We start from the raw sequence: 11,864 nt of genomic DNA on the forward strand, positions 1-11,864 counted from the left end.
GTTTGTGATACAAAAATAGTCCAGAAAAGAGAGTATATACATTTGACGTAGAAACTGTACATTGGAGGAGGTTGGGTAGGTGGGGTGGGGGGGACTGTACATTGGAGGTGGTTGGGGGGGGGGGGTCACCCCTACATACGATAAAGACTTTTCCGGTCCTGTCTTTTTTGCTACAATGATGACAAAAGTGCTTGCTTTCAAAATAATGTTTATTTAAGAAACCGGGAAACACATTTGTGTGTATATGCAGGCTATATAATGCATTATTAACAGGTGTTTCAGGTCTAAATGGCTTAGTACTGTTGACATTACACTGCTTGTAGTTATTAGTAAATCAAATAGCATTAATAATTACAGAAAATTATCACTAAAGTGCTATCTTTAAGCTTTTCCATAAAAATAGCATATTTGGATAAGTGTGACCATTTCTCAAAAACAGAAAATCATGTATTTTTTTTAAATACAGAAAAGGATCACTAAAGTGCTATCTGTTGCAGCTGCACTGTTCTCCATAAAAATAGCATATTTGGATAAGTTTGACCATTTCTCAAAAACAGAAAATCATGTATTCTTTTTAAATACAGAAAAGGATCACCAAGTTACCATTTCTCAAAAAATATAAATAAATACAGAAAATAAGCACTAGTTCACTCAGTGGAAATTTCTAGCTCAATGCGAGGTCTGCTGCTGCTGGCTAATAATACGGTCAATACGTGGGGAGATCTTTGACAAGGCAACACGCATGTCATCCTCAAGGCTCAACTTGGCCCTATATTTTGTTTTCAGAGCCGTCATGGATGAAAAGCCAGCTTCACACAGATATGTGGTGCTGAATGGTATCAACACCTTAACTGCTGCATCATGAGATACCCGACTTTCCAGTTGGTGTAGTCCACGACGCTGTTGTCGATCCAGTGCCACTCACCTGAAATAAGGAGAATCGGGATGAGATAATACTAATGCATGAAAAAACAGGTTTCAAGAGACTAAATTAAGTTTTGCATAGCGAAAGCTGGTAAGTAGCCACACACTATACCGAGCGACTGAACACTCGTTTCTCAAAGCCTTCCGTCACTTCTAGAATGGACTACAAGTGTTTTGTTGATTTACATCCACATCACTATTCATTCATCCTTATTCTGTTACTGCCGTCGGATTAGACTTTATTTGATTGGAAGAAGATCCCTCTGGAAAGAGTCGGGATTTGATGCAGGATATCGGCGGTATTATGCTAATTATATTTGTATTTTAACTAACCAGGTCGCAAATTAACCGCAAACAATAAAAATATTTTAGTTTGATCGCCACCGCGGTTGACCGCAGGCACTCGCCCACTATGGATCAGCCCACGCAAAATTTGTGTGTGTGTGTGAGAGACAGAATGAGGGGGAGAGAGAGGGGGAAGAGAGAGAGGGAGAGAGAAAGGGAAGGAGAGAGAGGGAGAGAGAAGGAGAGAGAAAGGGAAGGAGATAGAGGGAGAGAGAAAGAGAGAAGGAGAGAGAGGGGGGAGAGAGATGGAGAGGGAGAGACACAGTGGGGGAGAGATAGAATCTGACAGACAGAGAAATACACTTATTTGTTTGAACTGTATTATCCCTCGCCTGTTACACTTTGTGCATGTGTGAGAGAGAGAGAGAGAGAGAGAGAGAGAGAGTGTGTGAGATGGAGAGTGTGAGAGAGAGATGGAGAGTGTTCATTCAGAGAGTGTTTGAATGAAGTACATTTGCTGAAATACAGTTGTTCTTAATTTTCACAGTTGTTCTTCATTTTCTCACTTGCTATGTGAGAATGTTAGTTATTATGTTCTCAATTCCCCTTGCATTGTTTGAGAATTGTGTGGAAGAGTTTGCTAGTTCTAGTACCCCTTTCGTACATGTTAACAATAAATAATGGTATTAGGAATAAATTTGCCTCCTGTGTGAACTGTGCATAGCTGAATAGAGTTAATTACTGTATTTTAACGTCGGTCATATGGTGGTACTTGGAGAGCCATCTACGCTCTCAAGTGGTACTTGGTGTAAAAAAGTTGAGAACCACTGGGTTAGTATATTAGGACAAGTGCATGACAGTAAGGTTAGTTAGGGTTAGATATATTTTTTAATTGTATTTCAGATATTGGTTGAAGAAGTGTGTCTTTAGTCGACAGCAAAAGATTGGATGGGTTTCGGCTGTCCTAACTGTGGTGGGAAGTTCGTTCTACCATTATGGGGCAAGGACTGAGAATAGGCGGCTTCTCTTTGATGACCCTCCCGGAGCTTGGATAGGAGTAGGTCTGAGGCAGCTGGAAGATGCAGAGCGTATAGGGGTCTTGAGGGTGTGTAGTTAGAGACCATTGACCGGAGGTAGGCGGGAGCCGTTCCCTTTGCCACACGATATGCCTGGTCGAGGGCCTTGAAGCGGATTCGTGCGGCAATGGGGAGCCAGTGCAGGTCCCTAAGAAGTGGGGTGACATGGGCTGACTTCGGTAGGTTTGAGATCAGGCGGGAAACTGCGTTCTGAATGAGCATGTAACCAACAAGCATCTGTACGGGGGACTACCAAGGCTGAGCGACAAGGTGGCATCCAGGAGGATGAAACTTGCAGGTCACTGCCACCGACACCAGGTACTTCCGACTAGCAAGCTAGTGCTCTGGGAGCCAACACACGGGCGACGACCAAGAGGACGTCCCACGCCGACATATGTAGACATACTGAGGAAGGACGCAGGTGTGGAGAGCCCTACGCAACTGGTCGGATGTATGGAGGATCGGGATGATTGGAATCTCCACTGGCGAACCCGTCTGAGGACGGCCAAATTAATGAATGACTACTGGTTTATTGAAGGTTCCCAACCACAGCCAAAAGAAAATCAAGGAGGCAGCCTTTGCGAATGATGCACCAAAGCCATGGAACACCCTATGGACATTAGGCTAGATCAGTGGTTCTCAAACTTTTTACACCAAGTACCACCTGAGAACGTAGCTGGCTCTCCAAGTACCACCATATGACCGGCGTTAAAATACAGTCTATTCAGCTATGCACAGTTCATGCAGGAGGCAAATGTATTCCTGATACCATTATTTATTGTTAACTTTTGTCAGACACAGCCACAATGTACAAAGGGATAGCACTAGAACTACGCTTCCACACAACTCATCCAATGCAAGGGGCATTGAGAACATAATAACTAACATTCTCACATAGCAAGTGAGAAAATTAAGAACAACTGTATTTCAGCAAATGTACTTAATTCTCTCTATCTCTCTCTCTCACTCTCTCTCTCTCTCTCACACAGCAAGCAATTGTCCGTCATTCTCTCTCTCACACACACACACACACACACACACACACACACACACACACACACACACACACACACACACACACACACACACACACACACACACACACACACACACACACACACACACACACACACACACACACACACACACACACACACACACACGCACTTATTTTGTTACAAAAACTTAATTTCCTGCATTCTGGTGCAGGCATTGCTACCCTTTAAATGCCAGTGTTTGTGATGGGCATCACAAATTATTGTAAAAAAGAAGAAAACACATATTCAATAAATTTTTGAATGTTTACCCTTTAAATGCCAGTTTGTGTGATGGCATCACAAATTATTGTTAAAAAAACACAAAAAGTAAAATATTTTCAATATATCAAATGCAAAGTACATTTTTCTGGGGGAGATTATTCAATTCAATTCAATTCAATTTATTTAATGACCACACAGCCAGGCTGGTGGAATTTAGTTTCAGTGCAGGTTTCATAGCAGTTCCAACATAAAAACATAAAACCACAAAAACATAGAACATATAACATCACTTACAGCGTACATAAAAGAAAACACAATTACATAGATACAGTTCAGAGTTTGTGAGTTTGTCCATGTCCATGTCAGCAGAGGTAAGGGGGGTTGCGGGGGGTACTGCAGGGGGGGGGGGGGGGTGCTACAGGGAGTTCAGTGTCCGTATGGCAGTGGGGAAGAAGCTGTTTTTGAACCGGGTTGTTTTGGTGGTCAGGGATCTGTAGCGCCTCCCGGAGGGCAGCAGCTGGAAGATGTGGTGTGCTGGGTGAGTGGGGTCGGAGATGATTTTCCTGGCTCTCCTGATTGTAATTTGGCGGTGGAGTGATTCGAGGGAAGGGAGGGGGGTGCAGATTATTTTTGAGGATTTATTGATGATTCTTTGTAGTTTGTTTTTTGAGTGAGTGTCCAGATTGCTGTACCAAACGGTTATTACAGGCTAGGCATGTGTCAATGATTAGCAGCAACACATATTTTGATGGATTTTTTGTAATGTCAGATTTAACACCAACTCTTTTCAGAAAAGTGGGAGTATTTCATTTTTTATCTGACATTACAAGAAATCTAAAAATAAATGGTTATGATCAGGGCTGAAGTTTAATTAAAGATTTATAGTTTAATTAAAGATTTATGACTGTTTAGACTGCATTACTCTCTGTCACAGTGATCTCCTGGTTGTTCCCCACTTAGATTATCTAACTATCGCGCCGCCGCAACCAGAAACACTGGCCTGGCCTGGCCTGCTTCTAAGTTCAGTGGCCTGACTGCACAAACATTTTTTTTTTTTTTTATTTTTTTTTTAGCTTTTTTGGAAATGTTTTCAAGTACCACCAGCAGTACCACCAAGTACCACTAGTGGTACGCGTACCACAGTTTGAGAACCACTGGGCTAGATCACTAAATATTTTCAAAAGTAAGCTAAATACGTACCTCGTTCACCTTAGCCTTTTAATACACTCTGCTACTTATACTCATTACATGCACAGTGATTATTGTACTGTAAATTAGAGCGATTTTATTGCACTGCACTATTTTATGCTAATTGCATGCTAATATTATGCCTATGTCTATTTTATGTCCATTATGTCTACATTACTGCTGTGAAGGTGCTATGCAAATTAAGTTATTATTACCATTATTATTATTATTATTATTATTATTATTATTATTATTATTATTATTATTATTATTATTATTATTATTATTATTATTATTATTATTATTATTATTATTATTATTATTATTATTATTATTATTATTATTATTATTATTATTATTATTATTATTATTATTATTATTATTATTATCATATAGAGATATTCAGACCTGGTGACCTCTTGCAGAGAGAGTAGTGGCTGTTGCTGCATGCTGCTGTCTTCCACGTTCGGTCCACGTCCATGTAGACAGGGCTCTACGCTAACCTTTTTCATTAGGGGCACAGGTGCTCCTAAATGAAAAAATTTAGGAGCACACAAAGAAATTTAGGAGCACAGTGAATTTTTTTCTAGTAACTGAGTTTATTAACAAACTCAAATTTTTTAAACAAAAATAAATGTACATGTATAGTAGTACTCTGTATGTGCATGTTCAAATGGGAACGGAACTGTGCAATAGCACCAAAGTCACTGGCCCACACTGTGTGTGTGTGTGCTAAACAAACTCACATTTTTTAAACAAAAATAAATGTACATGTATAGTAGTACTCTGTATGTGCATGTTCAAATGGGAACGGAACTGTGCAATAGCACCAAAGTCACTGGCCCACACTGTGTGTGTGTGCTAAACAAACTCACAAGGATGGTCTCTCCTTTCTCAATATGTACAAATCTCTACACTGGATGACTGGATGTGCCGCCGCGAGACGTTGTGTTTTACTACCGAATCTCTTCAGGTGCGGGTTTCCCGACACAAAGGGCGTATTGCCTGCCTGTTTCTGCCCTCTGCAATATTTACAAAACATGACATTGTTTTCCAACTCTAGCCATGGGAAAATGTTTAGCCAATTCACGTTAAATTTGTATGTCTTCCCTCCGGCTCCAGTGGGTGTAGCATCGTTAGCTACAGTGGGTACATTGGGTGTAGCTTCGTTAGCTACAGTGGGTACATTGGGTGTAGCTTCGTTAGCTAGTTAGCTACAGTGGGTACATTGGGTGCTACAGTGGGGGTAGTAGTGGGTGTAGCCTCGCTAGCATGCTGGCTAGCGTCAGTATTGGTTAACTATCACCTCTGTAACATGAGCTGCCTCGCCTGACTTCTCATTCTCCGGTATCTTTCGCGCAAAATAAAAATGAATGGGCTTCGACATGGCTGTATTGTCTGACTCAGACACTGACGCTCATAGATATATCTATGCTGACGCTAAACATTACTTTCAGTTTCCAGTCGCGTGACCACAGGAAACTCTACTGTGATTGGAACGTTTATGCGGCTGTGAACTGTGGGACTTGTAGTTTTTTAACGATTCTCGCAGCGGAGAAAAAAAAGGACGAATGAGGCTGTACTCTGCACTCGCCGGCCCCACTTCGCACGCCGTGCGAGTACTTGATTTTGCAGGTTCGCACACACATATTTTTAGGGGCATATGCGAGCAATTTGCTCGCACTGTAGAGCCCTGACACAGGCGTCGTTCATTGTAGGCTCGTTTCTCCCCCATTTGGTGTAGCATGTCCTTCATGCTCTGTAAATAACTATGTACAGATACCGAGATGTCACACCATGTTACCTGTACCTGTTTATTGCACTATGTTTTTTTTTTTTATTGGATTCTATTATATGTTGTACCACTGTATTCAGGGTTCGAAATTAACGGGGGCTTGGGGCATAATGCCCTTGAAAATGGACAAAATGCCCTTGAAAACCAGTTAAGGGGGGCACTTAATGCCCCCGACAGTTTACTAATTATATATATTTATCCGGTAATGGAGCGTCTGTATCGTACGGTTCAGATGACGCGCAAATAAAAAAAATCATTTGGCGGAGCCTGTGTTCTGCACTGGCTGCAGGCAGCAGCAGCAGCAGCAGCAGCAGCAGTCAGTTTGTGTAAAAATGGCACGCACAATATAAATCAATCTTCATTACGACTTTAAAAACATAGCCATTAACATTACATAGGCCTACACACATCTTGCCATAGCGTTAGCAGTTTGTAAACACAACGCACGTTTTAACTATGGTAGCCCGACGCAGCCCGCAAGCTAATACTGTACAGTCAATGAAATGTCACCGTAGCTACTAGCTACTGTAGCAGAGGAGGAAATGGGAGTCTGAGAGGCGGGGTGTTTAAAGACAATGATAGGCGTTTATTCAACATCCAAGAAGGCTAACATACAACTGTGTTTTACTAACTCCAACCGGGACTATTGCCGCTTTCGCGCTGCTTGTTGATGTTATGAACGTGACCGGAACTGAAGGTGCCACACGCTAAAATGTCCGTGGGGACCCGGCGCCAACCCATAGATAGTTCCAACTCACCGAATTACTTAATCCACCACAGTTGCACTCAATATTTAAATAATGTTAGTCTAAATAAATGTAGACAGAAACATAATAATTTCAAGCAGAAAATGAATCTTTCCATTAAGAACTGACAATCAGGGAATTGGGCGGCGTGGCTCAGGGGTAGAGCGGGTTGTCCAATGATCGAAGGGTTGGTGGTTCGAATCCCGCTCAAGCCCATGTCCATCCCACTGCCGTTGTGTCCTTGGGCAAGACACTTAACCTACTTGCCTCGTATGAATGTGTATGCATGTGAATGAATGTTGGTGGTGGTCGGAGGGGCCGTAGGCGATGATTATTCGCCACGCTTCCGTGAGTCTGCCTCAGGGCAGCTCTGGCTGCAATTGTAGCTTACCACCACCGGTATGACTGTGTATGAATGAATAATGGACTCTGTGAAGCGCTCTGGGTCTCATGAAGAGCGCTATATAAATCCAAGTCATTATTATTATTATTATTATTATTATTATTATTATTATTATTATTATTATTATTATTATTATTATTATTATTATTATTATTATTATTATTATTATTATTATTATTATTATTATTATTATTATTATTATTATTGTTTTTGTGTGTTTATATTAATTAAAGAAAGGAAAGTCTAGTGCTGGCTGAGCATATTGTTTGTTTGCACTAAGTTAATACTTTGACAAATGTAGCCTATATTTTTCAGTCAGTTCGGTCTTTGTGTGCCAAACATTATTTAAGGCTGTAAACACTGTAAACCTTTTATTTTATTTTTAATAAATGAGAAGCATGTTTAGATTTGAGTGTTAATTTTTTTTTAATAAAAATTAACGTATATCGAACTGAAAACCGTGACCCTAAAATCGTGATACGAACCAAACCGTCCATTTTGTGAACCGTCCCACCCCTACCGTTTATCATAAAAATTCAGTGCCCCCGAAATACAAAAAAAAGCCCCCGAAAATCAATTAAGGGGGGCAAAAAAAGCCCTTGAAATTTTTTTTTAATTTCTAACCCTGACTGTATTGCATATCGTTGCGGGCAAGACCACCCGCATTTCATTGTATACCTGTATGCCGTGACAATTAAAACTCTTGACTTGACTTGACTAGGAAAGAGGCCAGTTGTCCACCCACTTGAACCGGCCGCCAGTCTGAGAAAAGAGAAGTCACAAGAGAGAACAAGATCCTCTGTGAACAAACAACTGTCTGACCCAGTGTCCTTGACCCTTTCACTGTGACAATACAGAAGGTTAGCCCTTTACTATCACATCGGTTGCGTGATAGTAAAGGGTTAACCTTCTGTCGTGTGGCAGTGAAAGGGTTAACACATTGGTTGCCAGCCGGATATGACAATTTATCGCTTGGATGCCACCACGTTAATCAATGGGAGGACGAGCACATTTGCGAATGCATAAACTATATCTTAAATTATGGCTATGTGTCTAATACACCCGTCGCTTATCAATGACTTGCTTGCAGTCAAAGATGTACAAAACGGATTGTTTTTTCATCAGTACATTTCCGTTTTATACCGTTTTGAATACGAGTATAGTTTCGGAGAGTTCTAGTAATTTCAGAGAAATTCCACGAAAATAGCCATTTACTGGAATACACAAAACACATTGTCATTTTCCGGCTGATTTATGAATAGTTTTCAAATAAACTATAGATTATCGAGAGTATTTGTGTTCTTATGCACGATACAAAAGCGGGCTGAAAAATAATTTATTCGTGCCACGCTCAGCGCCTAACGCCACACACAGAGATAATAATAATAATTTATGGATAATAACTTATGGATCTGCAGGGTAATGAAGGCTTGTATTATCGGGTTCAGGATATTGGCCAGATATGCGTCGTCTGCTTGGCACTGCCTCCTGGCCTCGTCCCACTTCATCTTCTGGGCCACCAGTTTGAAGGAGTCATTGCCCAGCTTGTAGAAAGTACTAGGTGACACGGTTGTGGCGGGGACCACTATCTGAGAATCTGACACAATATGAAACAGTAGTTGTCTTTCAGAAACAAAAGTATGACAGTGTGTGAATGTACCTTGAAATGGATTTAAAAAGCTAGATACATACACCCTTTCACTACCACACTACCAACGGGTTAACCCTTTCACTGCGACAATACAGAAAAATATCACAACTTCATTGTACATGAGAATAATATAGTCTCTTTCGGATGTATATATCTTTTATTATCTCGTTTTCTTACAAAGTACTGTATATCTTTATGTCATAAACTGCATCCTTAGTACTTGTGTGAATTTAGCCGTACTGTATTGTACCCATTCTGCAATCTGTTAATAACGTTTTCAATCAATCACATCATGGGGGGAAATTAGCTAAGGTTTGATTTGTTTATTTAAGATTGCAGAATAAATACAGTAAAAACAACTGCTAATTGGGGTTGCATAACAGAGAGATAGAAAGTCTTGTTTACATCAGGTCCCCATTTTCAATTCATCATGACATACACGACATACAGATATACAGTACTGTTACATCCAGACATTTACTGTAGTTAGAGTATGGATAAATAGCTAACGTTAAATTAGGCTATCGATATACTAACGTTAGGTAACGTTAGCTAGCTAGCAAGCTATGAACAACCAGTACAGCTAACATGAAACCTACTCTACTTTCGTTAACGTTAGCTGACGTTATGGAAGCTATGATCTGTAATGTCAACTGGATAACGTTAGCTATTTATTCATCTATGCTAATATTGTCAGCTTATTTACTCACCCATTTTGATGTGTGTTTCTCCCGATCATTCAATACATTGTTGACGGTAGAACAATGTAGTTTGAGAAGCCGTGAGTCCGTGACCACTTCCGGTAAAACGATCGCAATTTATCCGGCAACTTATCTAATTTAACAGAAAATTAAAACATCTTTTCAAAATCTTTCTTCACATCTAGATTTGTAAATTCCACATAACCTTAGATGTTGTTATTTAATGTGTCACAGCAGCACAAACATTCCCCACAAGCCTATGGGACAAAGCCGGCTAGTTAACTAGCTAAGACACGTGCTACCTAGCTAGCTGGGTACCCAGCTAGCTGACACATTTGCAACCTAGGTAGTGAGCTAGCTCATTCGCAAATGTGTCTTTGCGAATGAACTAGCTGGGTACCCAGCTAGCTAGGTCATCTTTGCGAATGAGCTAGTTGGGTACCTAGCTAGTTCATTCGCAAAATTGTTCCTGTGAATGAGCTAGCTAGGTACCCAGCTAGTTCATTCGCAAAGACACATTAGCTAGCTGGGTACCCAGCTAGCTAGGTCATCTTTGCGAATGAGCTAGTTGGGTACCCAGCTAGCTCATTCACAAAATGGTCTTTGCGAATGAGCTAGCTGGTTAACGAACTAGCTCATTCACAAATGTGTCCTTGCGAATGAGCTAGCTCGTTAACGAACTAGCTCATTCACACTCTGTTATGCCTGCCCAGCTATACTAGTATGGAGGTGAGGCCTTGCTGGCCTGGTCCTCGCCCCCAAACACCAACACCCCCCGCCCCCAAACACTCATGAATCAGCTAGCTGGTTAACCAACTAGCTCATTCACAAATGTGTCCTTGCAAATGAGCTAGCTAGCTACCCAGCTAGCTGATTCGCAAAGACAAGCTAGCTAGTTGGGTACCCAGCTAGCTAATGTGTCTTTGCGAATTAACTAGCTGGGTACCTAGCTAGCTCATTCACAAGGAGTATTTTGTGAATGAGCTAGCTAGGTACCCAGCTAGCTAATGTGTCTTTGCGAATGAACTAGCTGGGTACCTAGCTAGCTCATTCACAAGGACTATTTTGTGAATGAGCTAGCTGGGTACCCAGCTAGTTCATTTGCAAAAACACATTAGCTAGCTGGGTACCCAACTAGCTCATTCGCAAAATGGTCCTTGCGAATGAGCTAGCTAGGTACCCAGCTAGTTCATTTGCAAAAACACATTAGCTAGCTGGGTACCCAACTAGCTCATTCGCAAAATGGTCCTTGCGAATGAGCTAGCTGGGTACCCAGCTAGCTGACACATTAGCTAGCTGGGTACCCAGCTAGCTCATTCGCAAGGACCATTTTGCGAATGAGCTAGCTACTAGCTGAGGCAAAATTTGGTGTAAAGCCTATGGGACAAAGCCGGCTAGTTAACTAGCTAAGACACGTGCTACCTAGCTAGCTGGGTACCCAGCTAGCTGACACATTTGCAACCTAGGTAGTGAGCTAGCTCATTCGCAAATGTGTCTTTGTGAATGAACTAGCTGGGTACCCAGCTAGCTAGGTCATCTTTGCGAATGAGCTAGTTGGGTACCCAGCTAGTTCATTCGCAAAATTGTCATTGTGAATGAGCTAGCTAGGTACCCAGCTAGCTAGAAAATGGGAATACAGGCAGACAAATATAGAATATAAAAAGACAATATCCACAATCTCTATGCTTCAATTGGCTCTCTCCAGTTCTATACCCATATTTGGTATGTAATCCATTGCCCGACCCCAGATCTTCTGAAAGTGTATTATTTTTCCTTTCACATTATACATGATTTTTTCAGGTGTGCAATAGGATAGGAGTTCTGCCCACCATTGTT

At 41.2% G+C, this 11,864-nt stretch overlaps 1 protein-coding gene across 2 annotated transcripts; it reads right to left on the minus strand.

Moving 5' to 3' along the window:
* Positions 1 to 510: 510 nt before the first annotated feature.
* On the minus strand, positions 511 to 10,151 carry LOC311248722 (macrophage mannose receptor 1-like). 2 transcript variants are annotated; one of them, XM_084339557.1, is made up of 4 exons: positions 10,038 to 10,151; positions 9,081 to 9,273; positions 8,355 to 8,438; positions 511 to 925 (listed from the first exon to the last, which is right to left on the minus strand). In XM_084339557.1, the coding sequence occupies exons 1-4, from the start codon at positions 10,039 to 10,041 to the stop codon at positions 922 to 924; spliced, it is 285 nt and encodes a 94-aa protein (XP_084195683.1). In that variant the 5' UTR covers positions 10,042 to 10,151; the 3' UTR covers positions 511 to 921. The 2 variants fall into 2 exon arrangements, with proteins under 2 accessions (XP_084195683.1, XP_084195682.1); XM_084339556.1 differs by lacking the exon at positions 511 to 925 and adding an exon at positions 5,188 to 5,261.
* Positions 10,152 to 11,864: the final 1,713 nt, after the last annotated feature.

The sequence above is a fragment of the Notolepis coatsorum genome (genome assembly GCF_963971535.1).
Source record: "Notolepis coatsorum genome assembly, contig: SCAFFOLD_1796, whole genome shotgun sequence".
Classification (NCBI taxonomy): Eukaryota; Metazoa; Chordata; class Actinopteri; order Aulopiformes; family Paralepididae; genus Notolepis; species Notolepis coatsorum.